General features: G+C 54.6%; 9 protein-coding genes across 10 annotated transcripts; 6 read left to right on the top strand and 3 right to left on the bottom strand.

The window, feature by feature from the left end:
- Nucleotides 1-144: 144 nt before the first annotated feature.
- Nucleotides 145-1,887, top strand: CKM354_000299800 (phenylalanine--tRNA ligase; the record flags this gene model as incomplete). Its single annotated transcript, XM_044798172.1, has 2 exons — nt 145-256; nt 506-1,887. The coding sequence occupies 2 exons, from the start codon at nt 145-147 to the stop codon at nt 1,885-1,887; spliced, it is 1,494 nt and encodes a 497-aa protein (XP_044654107.1).
- A 614-nt stretch (nt 1,888-2,501) lies between these two features.
- CKM354_000299700 (uncharacterized protein) lies at nt 2,502-4,010 on the top strand (the record flags this gene model as incomplete). Of its 2 annotated transcripts, XM_044798170.1 has the most annotated exons (5): nt 2,502-2,520; nt 2,584-2,679; nt 2,737-2,885; nt 2,937-3,586; nt 3,638-4,010. In XM_044798170.1, the coding sequence occupies 5 exons, from the start codon at nt 2,502-2,504 to the stop codon at nt 4,008-4,010; spliced, it is 1,287 nt and encodes a 428-aa protein (XP_044654105.1). The 2 variants fall into 2 exon arrangements, with proteins under 2 accessions (XP_044654105.1, XP_044654106.1); XM_044798171.1 differs by having other exon boundaries at nt 2,937-4,010.
- A 1,004-nt stretch (nt 4,011-5,014) lies between these two features.
- Nucleotides 5,015-6,554, top strand: CKM354_000299600 (translocon subunit SEC61; the record flags this gene model as incomplete). Its single annotated transcript, XM_044798169.1, has 3 exons — nt 5,015-5,186; nt 5,245-6,427; nt 6,479-6,554. 3 exons carry the CDS (start codon nt 5,015-5,017, stop codon nt 6,552-6,554), a joined length of 1,431 nt encoding a protein of 476 aa, XP_044654104.1.
- Nucleotides 6,555-6,958: 404 nt separating this feature from the next.
- On the top strand, nt 6,959-7,528 carry CKM354_000299500 (uncharacterized protein; the record flags this gene model as incomplete). The annotated part of the gene is made up of 2 exons (XM_044798168.1): nt 6,959-7,117; nt 7,166-7,528. 2 exons carry the CDS (start codon nt 6,959-6,961, stop codon nt 7,526-7,528), a joined length of 522 nt encoding a protein of 173 aa, XP_044654103.1.
- A 495-nt stretch (nt 7,529-8,023) lies between these two features.
- On the top strand, nt 8,024-10,549 carry CKM354_000299400 (uncharacterized protein; the record flags this gene model as incomplete). The annotated part of the gene is made up of 1 exon (XM_044798167.1): nt 8,024-10,549. One exon carries the CDS (start codon nt 8,024-8,026, stop codon nt 10,547-10,549), a length of 2,526 nt encoding a protein of 841 aa, XP_044654102.1.
- A 365-nt stretch (nt 10,550-10,914) lies between these two features.
- CKM354_000299300 (uncharacterized protein) lies at nt 10,915-11,787 on the bottom strand (the record flags this gene model as incomplete). Its single annotated transcript, XM_044798166.1, has 3 exons — nt 10,915-10,947; nt 11,005-11,406; nt 11,473-11,787. 3 exons carry the CDS (start codon nt 11,785-11,787, stop codon nt 10,915-10,917), a joined length of 750 nt encoding a protein of 249 aa, XP_044654101.1.
- A 227-nt stretch (nt 11,788-12,014) lies between these two features.
- CKM354_000299200 (uncharacterized protein) lies at nt 12,015-13,054 on the bottom strand (the record flags this gene model as incomplete). Its single annotated transcript, XM_044798165.1, has 2 exons — nt 12,015-12,825; nt 12,873-13,054. The coding sequence occupies 2 exons, from the start codon at nt 13,052-13,054 to the stop codon at nt 12,015-12,017; spliced, it is 993 nt and encodes a 330-aa protein (XP_044654100.1).
- Nucleotides 13,055-13,299: 245 nt separating this feature from the next.
- CKM354_000299100 (uncharacterized protein) lies at nt 13,300-14,567 on the bottom strand (the record flags this gene model as incomplete). Its single annotated transcript, XM_044798164.1, has 4 exons — nt 13,300-13,484; nt 13,541-13,690; nt 13,783-13,969; nt 14,016-14,567. 4 exons carry the CDS (start codon nt 14,565-14,567, stop codon nt 13,300-13,302), a joined length of 1,074 nt encoding a protein of 357 aa, XP_044654099.1.
- Nucleotides 14,568-14,898: 331 nt separating this feature from the next.
- Nucleotides 14,899-16,547, top strand: CKM354_000299000 (uncharacterized protein; the record flags this gene model as incomplete). Its single annotated transcript, XM_044798163.1, has 5 exons — nt 14,899-15,054; nt 15,220-15,800; nt 15,924-16,195; nt 16,253-16,415; nt 16,469-16,547. The coding sequence occupies 5 exons, from the start codon at nt 14,899-14,901 to the stop codon at nt 16,545-16,547; spliced, it is 1,251 nt and encodes a 416-aa protein (XP_044654098.1).
- Between the last annotated feature and the right edge of the window lie 76 nt (nt 16,548-16,623).

Here is a 16,623-nt window from a genome sequence, read left to right as displayed (position 1 = left end):
TGTAGCGCGGAGCTCTTCGGCAGTGCTGCACGCAGACCGCAAGCAAAAGCAGCAAACGCACCAGCACCGTGCCGAGGACAGGGACGACATCGCTTGCCGTCGATTCTTATTACCGGCCGCGTGTGAGTCTGCACAACTACGACCATGGTGCGGTTGGCATCGCCGCGCGCGTCGATATGGGCGCTGCCATCGAGCCTCCGTGTGTTGCTGCGAATGCCGCTGCCGCTGGCGTGCTCACGCAGCTACGCCTCCGCTGGTGAGTGATCCCCCGGCCACCTCCTCGTCCATCGCGGCAACATCCCACCGACTTCGAATCACATCGTCCTGCGGCACCAATCTGCGAAGTCGCTGTCGCGTACGCGAAGAGATGCAGCACCAACCAGTGAGCCAGTCAGCTCGTGAGCAATGCACGAGGCGCAAGCTGCTGAAGCTCCAGTTCTTCGGCTCTAACGCGAGACACAACGGGAATAAGGCTCGACAACACTGACATCCACTCCGTACCCAGGTGCGAACTCGCTCCACATTGACGGCAAAACCTATCCTACGGATGAGTGGACCAATGTGCCCTCTTCCATCTTGGCCAACTATGGCCGCAAGCTGCACTTGCAACCGAACCATCCCCTGGCAATTACCAGAAAGCTGATCGAATCGCGATTTCCCGAATTCAAAAATCACAACGACCTGACTCCGATCGTCAGCGTTGCACAGAACTTCGATTCTCTCGGCTTCGCCGCCGACCATCCAGGACGCAGTAGGACTGACACTTATTACATCAACAAGGACACCGTCCTACGAACCCACACTTCAGCCCACGAGGTTGACGTCTTCCGAGCCAACTTGAGCAATGGCTATACCATCTCTGCGGATGTCTATCGTCGAGACGCCGTCGACCGTAGTCACTACCCAGTTTTTCACCAGATGGAAGGTGCACTGACATGGGATCGTAACGACTTCGCCGACAGCAAGGCGTTGACGGGTCACATCATACGCGACTTGGATAACATTCCAAAGCACGACTTGGCTGTCGAAGATCCCAACCCAACCTTTCACCCTGATCGGAATCCACTCCAGACCAAGTACCATTCACCTGAGGAGGCAGAGGCTGTGGCCGCGCATCTAAAACGATCCCTCGAGAACATGGTCGTAGCCATCTTCGCTGAAGCAGACAAAGCCCTCGCCGCGGCTGGCCAAGGTGCGGAAGCTGAGCAGGAGCCGTTGAAAGTAAGGTGGGTGGAAGCTTTCTTTCCACACACTTCACCGTCGTGGGAGCTCGAGGTCTGGTGGCGCGGCGAATGGCTAGAGGTCTTAGGATGCGGTGTCGTTGATCAGCCTCTGCTCGTTCGAGCCGAGCAACCTTCACGGCTTGGTTGGGCGTTTGGCATTGGCCTAGAGCGGATCGCAATGCTTCTGTTTGGCATACCCGACATTCGATTGTTTTGGAGCAAGGACTCACGTTTCCTCACCCAATTCGACGAGTCAAGGCCCACACAACGCTTCAAGCCTTTCAGCAAGCACCCATCAGCCCCGAGGGATGTCGCGTTCTGGCTGCCAAATGCGGGCGCAGTCATTGCGCAGACCCCAGCTTCCACCTCTTCCGCTCCATCTCCGGCTGGAGGACAAATGACAGAGCCTCTCGCACCACCGGCATCCGTACCAGCCTTCCACGAGAACGATCTGATGGAAGTTGTGCGCAATACGGCAGGGGATAGCGTCGAAGATGTTGCCCTCATTGACAGCTTCAAGCACCCCAAGACGGGGCGACAGAGCTTGTGCTACCGCATCACATATCGCAGCCTCGAGAAGACCTTGACAAATGAGGAAGCCAATGCCTTCCATGATCACATACGCCAGGAGTTGGTGAAGCGATTCGGTGTAGAACTCAGGTAGTCGATCAGCTCCGTCTTCGCGTGCCAACGGACGCTTGCGTTGCCATTTACGCAGCTGCGTGGGCTTCTCCCGTTGGAGCGATCGTAACATTGTACTATATCTCCTCACAGGGGCCGTCTACCAGCCGGCACGCTCCAGATGTAAACATAGCATATTTTGTATCGGCACATCGAAGATCGCTGCGGCCAATAGAGGTGCGGCGTGCATTGGGGGACTCGAGGGGCCCCGATTCCACCCGACCACCTACGCTTTCTGTGTGTCAAGGCACGTTAATGCTGTGACAACAAACCGAACGGGCTTGCGCGGATGGTCTGTTAGGTCGGCAAGCCATCTCAGGCCATCGTCGCTGCTGCCACCGCCGTTGCAAGGGTCAGCGTTGTTATTGGTGACCTCGGCATTGTGAGGAAAGCGCCGCCGTTCGCGCTCCCCACGTTTCTCATGCTGGCCTAGTCTAGCCTGCTTAACCTTTGATCCGAGCTCAAGGTCTCGTGAGAGTCATTGCTGTGCGCACTACAGTCGTGATTATTATGCCCACTTCGTCCTCGGGCCCCTCTCCTTCGCATATTGTCGCCCTCACCGCTTGAGCAGGTCTTTCGACCTCGTCACTGCCCAGCATGTCGTGGAAGAAGTCTGGTCAGTATTCGCCAACTCAATGACGTCGCCCCCGCCGGCGACGATGATGCTGATATTGCGAAGCCCAGTTGATGGAGACGATCAAGCATTACTCGAACTTCCCAGCGACGGGCGTGAGTCTGCGGCAGATGGTCCAGTTTGGAAGCAACCCATCAACAGGTAAAGCGGCCCGCAGCATGGGCAAGACGTGCGACACAAGCTGAGCTCCCAATGCAGGCACCCTCTTCCGCGCCTCCCAATTCCTCTCCGAAGAGCTACCCATCCGCCTGGCGCATCGGGTACAAGAGCTAGGAGACCTGCCAGATGGCCTCAATGAGATGGAGAGCATCAAGAAGGTGCAGGATTGGTACGCACAGTCATTTGAGGTATGGCAGGAACTACCACGGGCACCCGCACACTTCTCTGACAGAGAATAGGAAATTATATCACTACCAAAGCCAAGCCTCAGCAGCGAAGTTCGCGAACGATTGATCAAACCTGCCAAAGCCAACGGAAAGCACTCCCGAATCTTGAGCGAAACGACCGCCAATCCCAGCATCAAACCCGGACAGTATAAGTCAGATGGAAACATTGGAACTGACGGCGCAGACGGTGCGGTTAGCAAGAGCAACGGACAGAGAAAAGTGGCAGCTACACGACGATACTTCGCTGCTGCAGATGATGGCGACTGGCCACCCGAGCTCAATGACTACAACACTCGTTTTGCGAAGACGCTCGAGACAATCAAACGACGGCACGACAGTGTTGTCACGACCATCGCACAAGGAATTCTCGAGTACAAGCGCAAAAGACAGCGTATGCAAATCGATCACAACATACAGGCATTCTTGGATCGTTTCTACATGTCGCGAATAGGAATCCGTATGTTGATCGGCCAGCACATTGCTCTGACCGATCAGCGATCACACAGCGATCCGAACTATGTGGGTATTATCTGCACCAAGACCAACGTCAAAGAGCTGGCACAAGAGGCAATCGAGAACGCTCGTTTCGTGTGCGAGGACCATTATGGACTTTTCGATGCGCCCAAGGTACGCCTGGTGTGTCCAAAGGACTTGAACTTCATGTACGTGCCCGGCCATTTGTCACACATGCTTTTCGAGACGCTCAAGAATAGCTTGCGGGCTGTCGTCGAAACGCATGGACAGGACAAGGAGGAGTTTCCAGTAACACAAGTAATCGTGTCCGAAGGAAGGGAAGACATCACGATCAAGATCAGTGACGAAGGCGGCGGCATTCCTCGCAGCAGTATTCCACTGGTCTGGACATATATGTACACGACTGTGGATCAGACGCCCAATTTGGACCCGGATTTCAACAAATCAGACTTCAAAGCGCCCATGGCTGGCTTTGGGTACGGGCTTCCCATCTCTAGGCTCTATGCACGGTACTTCGGAGGCGATCTAAAGCTCATTTCCATGGAAGGCTACGGCACAGACGTGTACTTGCATTTGAACAGACTGTCCTCCTCATCCGAGCCTCTACAGTGACAACGACCAGTCATGAGGGATGAATGGAGCACAATGATCCAACCATCGACACAATCATCCCCGGGATTGACGAGAGTCGGAAGACAAGTCGGATCTGCAGACGGCGATCGGATCGCTGGCATGACGATGGCAGCGAGAACAATGAAATTGAAGTCGAAGCCTAACAGTAAGATGTGGGACTTGAAGAGCAGGGAGGTCTCGGCGCGGAGACAGGTGGGCGACGCAGAGAGCACCGTGAATCAACCCACGGCAGGAGATAGCCCAACTCCCTGGTGGAAGTCGGTTGGTATGGATGAAATGTAGGATCGAACTGAATGTTGGACATGAGAAGCATCGCACGGCGTTCGGCGCGGCAGTCTGGCGGAGGCTGCTGCTGGGTTTTGCTACTACGAGAAGTGCCAGGACAGGGCACCAGCTTCAACGTCTGTCCTTTGCATAGGAAGCTCAGCAATATGCTGCAGCTCGGACACAGTTACGTCCTCCGTTTGAACAGCCTCTTATTAATTCGACACCAAGTAACGTGGCCTGGGTCGTGCTGTGAGCGCACTGTCATGCGTCGTCAATGGACAGGCGAATATGTGCGTGCAAGTGGTGTGTATAGCGCATTCTGAGTGATGCTGTAGGTGGAGGTGACAGCATCGCGAATGTGTCGAGCTCGGCAAGCGGGCAAGCTCTCGGCGCGCAGCTGCCGCCCAGGGGTCAGGGCCCACACGTTGGACAGCTGGCTTCCAATGCACATATTCTAACAACGTAGGCCTTCAGTGCGCACCTGCATCATCCACCATTCACTTCTCTTTCTTTCACCTTCCCAAAACCATCGAGGTTTCGTTCCACGCAGGCCTGGAACTGCAACACGCGAGCGACATTACCCCGTGGCCGAGTAGGAGCGCGTCAGAGCCTCCAACACTGCCGGCACCATGTCTGGACGTACGTCAAAATTCTGCCCCAGAGCATCTGTCCGCGGCGCGCACGTCGCCATCATTGCTGTACCGCGCTGACCTTCCATGCCTTCAGTCCGCTTCCTCGACCTCGTGAAGCCCTTCACGCCCCTCATTCCCGAAGTCCAAGTACCGGAGACGAAGGTCGCCTTCAACCAGAGGATAATATGGACGAGCGTGACTCTGGTCATATTTTTGGTGATGAGTCAGATGCCACTCTACGGCATCGTATCATCAGGTGCGCACACACATGGGCGGTATCGTGCAAGAGAGAGCAGCATTGACGGCGATGGCAGATACTTCGGACCCACTTTACTGGCTGCGTATGATGATGGCTAGTAATCGAGGAACGCTCATGGAGCTGGGAATCACGCCTATCATCTCCTCAGGCATGGTCTTCCAGCTGCTTGCCGGCACCCACCTCATCGATGTCAACCTGGACCTCAAGTCGGACCGAGAACTCTACCAAACCGCGCAGAAGCTGCTTGCCATCATCTTGTCTTTCGGACAAGCTTGTGTCTACGTGCTCACCGGTCTCTACGGTCGCCCAGCAGATCTTGGCGCGGGTATCTGTGTTCTCCTGGTCGTTCAACTTCTTACTGCCGCTCTGATCGTCATTCTGCTCGACGAACTTCTGCAAAAGGGCTATGGACTCGGAAGTGGAATTTCGTTGTTCATTGCGACCAACATTTGCGAGTCTATCGTCTGGAGAGCTTTCTCGCCAACCACTGTCAACACCGGTCGTGGACCAGAATTCGAGGGAGCGATCATTGCGCTTGTCCACCTTCTGGTTACGTGGCCAAACAAGCAGCTTGCACTTCGCGAGGCCTTCTATCGCCAGAACTTGCCAAACATCATGAATCTGCTGTCCACGATCATTGTCTTCAGCGCCGTCATCTACTTGCAAGGATTCCGCGTGGAGATCCCAGTCAAGTCTTCCAGACAACGAGGCATGCGTGGATCCTACCCGGTCCGACTTTTCTACACTTCGAACATGCCTATCATGCTGCAGTCCGCATTGTCTTCCAACGTCTTCCTCGTGTCGCAGATGCTTTACAACAAGCTGCCAGACAACCTTTTGGTCAAGCTTCTTGGCGTTTGGGAGGCTAAGGAGGGCACTTCGCAAGTCCTGCCAGCCAGCGGTCTTGTCTACTACATGAGCCCACCGCTCAACATCACTGATGCTCTCTTGGACCCAATCCACACCGCCGTCTTCGTCGTCTACATGCTTGTGGCATGTGCTGCCTTCAGCAAGACCTGGATCGAGGTATCTGGATCTAGCCCTCGTGACGTGGCCAAGCAACTCAAGGAACAAGGACTGGTGATGGCTGGTCATCGTGATGAGAGCATGTACCGCGAACTGAAGCGTGTCATCCCTACTGCTGCCGCCTTCGGAGGTGCGTGTATCGGTGCTCTCTCCATCGTCAGCGACATGATGGGAGCTCTGGGCAGTGGTACTGGTATCCTCATGGCTGTCACGTAAGTATTTCATTCGTCTTCCGTCTTTTGCCACCACTGACACTTTTATAGCATCATCTACTCTTACTTCGAAATCGCAGCCAAGGAAGGCGATATGGCGGGCCTTAAGGGCATGGTTATGGGTTAGGTAGGATGCTCAAGTTGAAGGTGAGGCACCTTGTGCATAGCGTAGTGTACTAGCAACAGAACGTCGCAAAAGCGAAGCATTGAATTGGATTGAGCCTTTTGAGTGCCTCAGCCTCAGCAGCTCCTGCTGCACGTAGCCGGTGGCACCTCCGCATGAATGTGCACGTGCAGCTTGAGCTCTGCCGTCTTCCCCAGCCAACTTCCCCGCTCACTTCCCAAACGGTCGGCAGTCTTGTGCATCACCACACGGGAAAGCAGCAGTCGTGGTAGGATCAGCTGTTGCTGCGCGTGCTTGAAACACCCCTCTGCGCGTAGAAAAGAGGCGCTGTCCCCACGATCGTGATTGTCTCTTCACACTTTTGAGCTCCATCAATCACCTAGAATCATCCTTGATAGAAAGACAGTATGGCACCTCAATCTGGCCACGTCGGCCTCGTGCTCCCGCTCTGCACCTCTGCTGCGACTGTGGGCCTGGCGCTCTACCAGTATCCCGTGTTCCTCTCATTCTCCCAGCCAAACTCGGCGATTGCAGGCAAGCCTCTGTCGCAGTTCTGGGAGTCAATGGTAGCATACATCGCGAACCTCGCGCTACTACGCTAACACTGTAACCAGGTCAAAAGCGGCCGAGCTTTAATTGCTGCTCTCGCACTGTCGTCCACACTCGGCGGCACGCTCGTTTCTCGCTGGCTGCGGAACCACGCGACACTGGAGACAGGAGACGTATCCAAATGGTACATCGCGGGCAGCGTGCTCGCTGCGGGACATCTGGCTGCAGTGCCTCTGCTGGCGGGACCAGTACAGCGCATCATCGCGGCTCAGGCAAGCGCGCAGTCGGAGGAGGCGGCTGCCGAGGCGAATAGGCAAGAGATGCAGACTTGGTTGACTCTGCACACTGCACGTCTGTTGCTCATTGATCTGCCTGCTTTGTGGTGCTTTGCAGAGGGTACCAGTCAAGCATTCTGGGTTGGCCACTAGGGCGGTACATGCATCTGGGTGGAGTGCTGGAACTGTTACTGTGAGACGAAATATCTATTGCATGACTGTAGCAAAGTGGACGCAAATTTCCGTGAATCTATCTGTCGTTTGTTCTGGTGTTCTATGCCCCTACCATGCATCCTGGTGCCGCTTTTTGCACTGTCGTTGTTGGCAACTATGTCCAATACGCTCACTCCTAAATCAGCGCTGCGCCTGCTGGGAAGGAGGCAGATTGCCAGGCACCCATGCTTTAGTTAGGGCAGATGCGAGCTCTCGTTGGTTGACCCAAAGCAATACGTCGACACCTCATCTTGCAAGGAGCATAAACCAAAGTCGACACCATGGCTGCTATCCTCGATATCTCGCTCAGCACGCATTTACCACGGTAGGCCACCACCTGGAATCGCGTTTCACAGGCCTCATCATGCTTGCCGGAATGTGACACGGAGTTTGCGACACGGGCAGCGCGATACAGGGCAACGCAACTCCGCAATCATGAGCAACCATCCGCCTCTGCGACCTCCACCACGGCCGCGGTCACCGTCTGGCCAGCGGTCGCAGTCTTCCTTATCACAAGGCTCCTTGCGGAGTGAGTCCAGTCTGTCCACCACAACGATCGACTCGATTGAAGCAAATGCACCTAAGCGCACCGCATATCCGCCACAGCCGCCTGCCGCAAGGCCGTCCACTGCAGGCGGACTGGCACCCACGCAAGGAGGAAGCGCTTTTCAGACCATGCCTCGACATGCAACGCGTGGCTCTCTGGATGGTTTCAGGACTGCTTCCCCAATGCCCGGACAGCAAATAGGACACCGCGCGCGGCAGCACTCACAAGGGTTTTTTGAGCCTTCTCTTCCCAGCAGTAACGCCTTGACGACTTCGCAAATTGCCGCGCAGACAGCATATTCGCATCGTGTATCGCCACCGCCATCTCAATTCGAGCGCAAGCGATCGTATCCGGGCCTGGCACCTATCAACACGGCCGGACCTTCTGCCAGTCGGCGACCTAGTCACGAGCAGAGTCCGCTCAATCCATCGGCCGCAAACTCTACTTTACCCTACAGTAACGGCTCAGTGGGTGGCAGCAGACTGGCAGCCACCACGGCAGCGAATGTGGCATTTCCCAATGGCAGAAGTCCATTGCCTTCCCCAGGCCTTCCACCATCTGCTGGTACCGCCTATCCTGGCGCCGCTTCAGATAAGGAAGCAAAATCGAAAACTTCCAGAATGAAGCTGTTTGCGAAACCCAAGAACATAGTGCTGTCGAAGGACAAGGACAGTAAAGCAACTCCCGCTATGCCTTCACCTGGCAAACCGCCGTCGACTGCCACCTTTTTCCGTGGCGGCTTTCCTAATGCATCGACGACAAGTCTCGTGGATCCTGCGTCGAGTGTTAGCTCTCTCTATTCTTCTGCCAATGCTTCAACGTCCACGTTGGTGCCAGCTATATCGGAAAAGGATAAGGAAAAGAGACATCATTTCTTGTCACGGCAAAAGCACAAACTTCGCGATGAGCCTGGGCAACTGCCTCTCTCGTCTGCCCACTCAAATTCGCTAGCGACCAACCCTGATAAGCCGCAGCCTCTCTACTCATTTACACCAGATTCTCCTGCAACCGGACCATTTGCCAAATCCATGTCAGGCTTCGATCTACGGCACGGTGGACGTGCACTGCGCGACAAGAAGAAAGAAGAGAAGGCCGCCGCAGCTGCAGCCGCCAAGTTGGAGCTGACGCCCATCGCATCGAACTCATCTACCGCTGGACCAGGCGAGCAATACCTGGGAACCAGTAGCTACGAGGCCAGCTTTGCGGGACCGCCTTCAGGTAGTGCTAGTGTCTTCTCCTTCCCATCGGAAAGTGTTCCGCCTGTTACAGCTCAAGCATTCAGTCATATCGGTGCACAAATGGGACTTCCCGGGATTGGTCCGGATGACGCATGGCCTCTACTGAAGGCGCGCTTGCTCAATATATTTTCAGGCGAAAATCTCCGAACGCCTATTGAGGATTTCAACGCCTTAGTCAGCGTTCATGTTCGTCGGTGCATCCAGCGACGCTCTCCGATTGTGCTCGTGGAAGATGTGCGAGAACTGCTGCAGACTGGATTTATCTCTCTTGCCCAGACGCTGCGAGGGGTTCCAGATGATAGATTGGTCACCAATCTTGTGGAAATGTGGATTGGTGTTTACGGCGCGATTCTTCCTTTCCTCCAAGCAGTCTTTCTTCCTCTTGAGTTGGAGTTCAAAGGTAGAGGCAGTTTGATGTCAGCGCGAGAAGCTCAAGAATTCTGGGGCGCCATACCGGAATCACTCAAATCTGACGATCGACCAACTTCCGCAGGCGGGACGACGACGAGCCTCCACGAAGAGCTAGAAGTACGACGCATAACACTCATCGCCTTCCGTGACGAGGTCATATTGCCAAGACATGAGAGCCTCATGAACATCTTCAGCAGACTTTCACTTGACAACATCAACGCAAGAGTTTCTCCTGAGCCTGCGTCGAAAGGACGGGATCACGCTCGAAGCGATCCTGCTGCTCCGAGTGCGGAGAGACCAGGCACTGCAGGGAGCCTCAGTCCAAGACTCAGCAGCTTCAACTCGCAAGCATCGACGTTGCTAGACGCCGCCAGTACTTCGTCTGGTGGGGGAATGAGCCTGGCAGGCCGCAGTAGAGCGACCTCCAATACATCAGCGGGCAGCTTTGGCACCAATATGCCACATATTCACTCCCCATCGCCTGGAGGACCCGGTTCTTTCAGTGTGACCAGCCAACCGCAGCCCCTGCCGTCGCCGGTGCCGCTTGCAGATCCTGCAAGAGTGACAGAGATTGTAGCTCGAATGCTGCAGTGCCTGTATATGCTGGCCTCGTGTCAGACAGGAGACGTGGCACAGGGGAATGTTGAACGTCTCACGAATGCACTCAAGTACAATTGGCTCGGGAGAGGTCGGACAGGGAGAGATAGGAGAGGCTGGGTTGGAATCAAAGCCGGACGCGTTGGTGTCGGCCTGGTTGGCGCATAATGGCTTTGGACTATGCTTGGCGTTTGGATGGCTCAGGATAAGGCCCAGGATGAAGCGCAGGCGCTCTTGTGGATTTCTCAATGATACCCAGACCACAGCTCTCGAAGAGGGACAATTGCATGTGGCACGAAGCATGAAGTAAGTGGAGAAGCACATCTAAGATCGTTATACAAGCCCCCGTGGAGTGTCACCTCGGGTTGCGCTTCTATTCATACATATTTATATATTACACCCGCTCAATGCTATGCACTTTTCTCGTCCGCGCAAATCGTGCGCGTCTGGAAGAGGAGATTTTGATCATCCAAGGTCTTCTTGGTTTCTACATTTCACACGAATGGCATACCACATGGTCATTCAATCGTTCGTTATGAGTTCTTCACAACGCCAACTTTTGCCGCCTGTGGGTAACGTTAGTCAGTGCAGTTCGAATGGGGAGGAAAGACGGGGAGACGTACCCGCAGCACTCTGCCGTTATACAAGAAACCCTTCTGTTGCGTGTAGAAAACTGTGCCGTCCTTTTTATCCGGCTGTGGAGCTTGGAATGTGGCTTCGTGCATGTTGGGGTTGAAGGCTTCTCCTTCCACGCTGGGATCAATTCTCTCCATACCGTGCTTCTTCAATGTGTTGACCAAGATCTCATCCGTCATCTTCAGACCAGAGTGCAAGTTGACCAGATCGGGGTTCGCATCGGTAAGCTTCTCCTTGGGCACGTTTTGCAGGGCGCGGTCGAGGTTATCGACGCTGTCGAGGAGATCTTTGGCGAAGCGTTGCAGAGCAAAGTCCTTGGCGGCCTTGACTTCGCGCTTCGTTTGCTCTTGGAGGTTGCGGTACTCTGCGATTTGGCGCTTTAATTTATCCTGCAATTTCGATAGGCATCAGCATCATCATCATAAGTCAAGCGTCGGCGAAGGGCAAAATCGTACTGTGACTTCAACATTCTCCTTCTGAAGAGCCTCGAGCTCTTTCTGCAATGGGTTCTGTTCCTTTGCCTGCTGTTCTGCGCCTTCCTTTGCTGTATCCTGTGTTCCCTTGCCTTCGTTCTTCAAGATTTCCTCCTGTTTCTTATCGGACTCGGCCTTTTCTGATGAGTACCACCTCCGCGCAGCGATGCGCTGTGTTGTAGCCGGGAGGGCTTTATACGCCGCCAGGTAGGGGGCCGGGACGGTGTGCACCGCGCCGATGGCTGGTGACTGTCGCGAAAGAGTGAAGAGTGATCGCGTTAACCGTTGTTGCAGCATGGTGTGCTCGTGTGATGTGTCGCGTGTGATGGCAAACGATCGATGCAGCTACGATGGAGCGTCAACTTTTCTAGAGCGCGGCAACGGAGCACTTCGGAGGATCATTCCCGCTCCGAGCACCGGCTTTGAAGTCGGTCTACACTGCTACAACACTCTCGGTGACAATTAAAATCTATACATCAACATCGCGGTGCATCAAGTGGCAGCTGTGTATCTTGTCAACATCTTCATTGGGCATCAAAAGCCGTCTGCGCGTTGTCGACCAATACTTGTGTAACACTCCCTCCCTCAGCCTCTATCCAGTCCAGCACGCGCTCCAGGAACGGGGCCACGTCGAGGTCTTCAAAACGAGTGTGCGGCCAATCCGTAGCGAACAAACAGCGATCTGGGCGAGTGCGTATCACCGCCCGCCCCAGCGACTCCACGAGCGCGTTGTCTGGGTCGCGAGAGAGTCGATAATTGCCAGAGAGCTTCACCCAGACATTGCCCGCCTGCAGCACTCTCACCAGCGCATCAAAGCCCGGCACCTGCTCCGCCGACGCGGCCGTCGACAGCGTCTCGTTGGATGGATGCCCATAGTGCGCCAGAATGACCTTGACGCCTAGCTCGTTGATGTACTTCTCCAGAAATGGTACCTTTTCCAGCCCTAGATACAGATCAAGTGCCCACCCAAATGGCCGCACAGCATCGGCATAGGCGCGGAGCCTCTCCTCCAGTTCAGCACTCGAAGGGTCAGCGCCGACGCTCTTGAAGTTCAAGCGTACGCCGCGCACACCGGCGTCGTGCCATGATTGCAACTGCTCCATTGACGTTACTGCCGGGTCGAATTGAACAACGGCACGTCCGTTGACTGTGCCAAGGTCATGCAACCCGGACAGCGTGGCACCGTTGTCGTTGCCATAAATACTTGGCTGCACGACTACTGCCTTTTCGATACCCAGCTGGTTTAGAAAGCTCGTTGCTTGCTCCATGGTATGCGCTTCTGGCACGTATTGTGCCCCTGGTGCCAAGGGAAATGTGACGGGGTCGACTACGTGCCTTATTACATGGTCAGCACGGAGAGCGAGCGATTGATTGTGCCTTACATGTGAGTGTCCCATGTTCCAGCTGGAATCCTTGCAGCTAGGCGCTTCAGCGCTGCTGATGCAGTTGAATTGTCGCGGGTCATGGTTAATGCCGTCACTGGCAAACTTCGCAGCCCAGAAAAAGCAGGTGCAGCGACAAGACAGCAACGTGAAGCAGTTGTAACACTTCTGAGCAGATTCATGGCTTGTTGTTGTGTGTGTTTCAAGTACGTGCACTTCGCTGGCCCTTTTAGGTACACAATCCTATCAGCGATATCGGCCAGAGTGTGCTGGGGGAGTGCGGAGCAGTATGCACGGTGTCCGGTGGTATTTTGCGCTCCTGCTCCAGAGCATATGCATCCAATCGAACACAGTCCCCATCATGAGCTAGCTGCGACGACTGCACAGGTAGTCGAGCCTCTGATCAGCGCCATTATATGTCATAGTCTCACAATCTCGTCGCAAGCCAACTCTCAATCACTTTCGTGCCCTCTGCCTTCTCCTTGTATCCGAGCAACGTGTCGAGGATGAAATCTTCATGCGCTGCGCCAGGTTCAATGACGGTGGTCGTTTTTGCGTGGGCTTTCTCAATGGTGGTCCCGAAGGCTTTGATGCTATCGATGAGAACTTCTTCTGCCGGGTTTGTCAGTATTGGGCAAGCCGCCAGTTTGGAGTAGTGAGATTCGTACTGTCGCCACCCCAGACCAGAATGTCATTCACAACCTTGTCTAATCCAGAATACCACGCAGACTCGGCGAGACTTGGCTCGCTGTACTTATCAGAAGGCTTCGCACCGAGAAATAGCTTCTTCCAACGATCAGCTGCCGCAGGCGGTATCACTACATGTCGTCAGCAGAGTTCGAGCATGCAGCCTGGACAGGTCTCATCTATCGAGAACCTCGTTGAGCTGCGTTCTAGCGATGTGACTTACTATCACTTGTGGCGTTCCGTCGAAAGCTATCGTCTGTAGTGCTGAACTTGATCCATGGCGATATCAGAACCGCAGCAGCAAGTGAGCCTCCCGCAGTCGATTTTCGAAGCTCTGGGTGAGGATGGAGAACGTGGGACAGCAGACCGATTGTCAAATTAGCGCCCGCAGAGTCCCCAGCCACGATAATCTGCAAAACGATCAGCAAGCACCTCAAAATAGATAGATCAACTCACATCTTCGGTCTTTTTGCCAACGGTGCCTGTGAGCCACTCCAGGCTCTCAGCTGCTTGTCTCAGCTGCTCTGGGTATTGACCTTTGGGTGTCAAGGTGTAAGCGACCACTACAACACTGACAGCTGTTGTCTTGGACAGCTCCTTCTGCAAATCGAACAACCACTTAAAATGGCCTGCTGTGCATGAAAGCGCATACCCTCCTCCGTGAAAGTACAAAATGGTCTTGGAGGCGGCTCTTGGCCCCAGCCAGTGAACTTTCAAGCCCGAGGGCAAGACCTCAGTATCGGGTTGAACATTTGCCTTTTTTGCAAAATCGAGGTAGCCCGACTCAGTGGTTGCGTTCAGCCACTGCTCCTGCGCGACATTAATATTGGCGAGGTTTGCACGCAGAGCAGCGAAGACAATGTCTTTGAATGTCTTGTTCGCTTTCGCAGTGCTTGTGATTGGCAATGCGAGGGCGCGAAGTACAGCTGCTCCAAGTGCTCGTGCCAGTAGAGGCACTACGAGAAGCTTGTCCAACAGCGATGGTACGGGCGAAGACTGGGCTGACATGGCGGCGCTATGTCAGTGAACAACGGTAATACTTGCGGTGCGCTCGACGGGAAAGGATGAGAAGAAGGAGAACGGGTAAAGGTCTGGCATGACAGCAGGTCGCCGACACGCTCTCGAAGGGAGCTCCAGCATGCCTTTCGGGCCATGCTGCACCAGTTCTTGCTGTGGCTGCGGCAAGCGAAGCTCACTGCTGCAGCGAGCGGAGCTGGAAGTTGCGTGAAGGTGGAGTGCCAAGAAAAGTGGAGCCCAGCGCTTCCTCCGCAGCCAAACCATCTGCATGAACATACATGTATGTCATTCGGAGTCCTAGCTAGTCTCCTCGCGCGCGACCATGGCAACGACTTATATCGACCGTCTACCAGAGGAATTGCTGCTGCAGGTCTTCGCATACCTCGAACGCCCCGCCCCATCGCAACTCAACGCAAGGAAAGAGCCAAGTCTCGACATCACCAACTCCGAGTATCGGGATTACAAGAACGCATCCTGCGTATCTCGACGATGGCGCCGCATCGTGCTCCCTCTGCTTTTTAGCCACTGTCGCCTTAGACTTGATGCTGTGCCAAGAGCAGAGTCGAGTACTTGTCAAGTTTGCGGCATTTCCCCCTCGCGAAGCGCCCAGATGTCAAGTTGCATTGATCCGTACCATGAGCAGCTTCTCCAGCAAGCAGCACTGGTGGGCAACCCAGCATCCGATGACGATGGAAACCAAGCTCTACCAAGCCTACAAGGAACTCTCGAAGTGGCGCTGCAATGGTATCACTGCCTCAGGGACTACTTAGAATTTATTCAAGCACATGCACTCGAAACATGCGTTCAAAGCTTTGCATTGATCACCGAGGACTGCGGCATAGTCTACGATCGCTACCCACATCGTTCGGCCGCTAATCAAGACTACCGCTACCGTGCCGCCGCGGCACTTTGGCAGCATCTTTTGCAGACCATCGCTCCCATCCGCATCCTTATCGTGGCCAGTCCTGGAGATTTGGGATGTGTGACCAATTGTGCCATTGACATGATCGGAGACTGGGCTTTCAGCGATATGAACTACCATATTCTGGAGCTCAGCAATGAAGGCACCTCGTCCAGAAGGCTCGAAAACGTGCCGATAGACTTCGAAACACTTGAATATGCGCCTAGCGAATTTCCAGGAATCGCGAATGCTAGCCTGCTGAGACTACACCCCTGGACTGAGATAGGCTTGAATGAAGGGTCCTTCCTCAAAGCATATGGCACGTAAGTGAGATGGCGCGCTCCACTCCCTCGCGTGAGTGCGAGGTTCCCTCACGCTCTCCCCTCGCATTGATCAATTTCCGGTGTCGCAGAGGTGAACGTGGTCGGCCTGCTGATATCTCGCAGATATGAGTACTTTGAAAGAGGTCCCCCATCTTTAGTTTCCAGTATCAAGCAATGTCTTGCAACAAGCATGCACCGCCACGCAAGATTACAGCATCCGCCGAAGCTACCTGCACTGAAGAAGTTCGTCTACACAGCGATACTTCCTTTTGCGACTCACGTCAACTTTAGCAGTCTACTGCCACTCTTGGACGAGCTTGACGTTAAGCTTGCTCCAGACCCCGACTCAGGAATCCTCAGCGACAGCAGGCGTGTAGGCAAGGCCGAGCTTGAAGGCAAGTATCATTGCCGCTCCAGGCCTCACGCTGGACATATCATTGACCGGTGCGCAGATTGCTGGCAGGAATTCTTCACCTCCTACCAGGTCATCTCGCGACCATTTCGAACGCACGAGTTATCTTCCAGCGGCGCCCTGCCGCTGAAAAAGTTCATTTGTAGAGACTACCAGAATCCGGCCTTGGAGGAGGAACTGGACGAGACCTTTCTATGGCTCTGGTATGGCTCGGTATTCAGCGTTTGCGTCAAAACGTGCTAATTCGCAGTTCCAGCATGCCTTGCTGGGCAGAGATGAGGCCTGGCGTGTTCGAGAGGCAGGCAGATGTTCCAGGCTACCCACAGGCACTGTAGAGATTTGAGGACAGTGAACAAAGGCCGGCTTTTGACATTCGCCTGCCACTGTATCAGAATTCCGTGTTCGGTACGA

This window comes from Cercospora kikuchii, assembly GCF_019650295.1.
Source record: "Cercospora kikuchii DNA, contig_00002, whole genome shotgun sequence".
Lineage (NCBI taxonomy): Eukaryota > Fungi > Ascomycota > Dothideomycetes > Mycosphaerellales > Mycosphaerellaceae > Cercospora > Cercospora kikuchii.
This window is presented reverse-complemented; position numbering and strand designations above follow the sequence as displayed.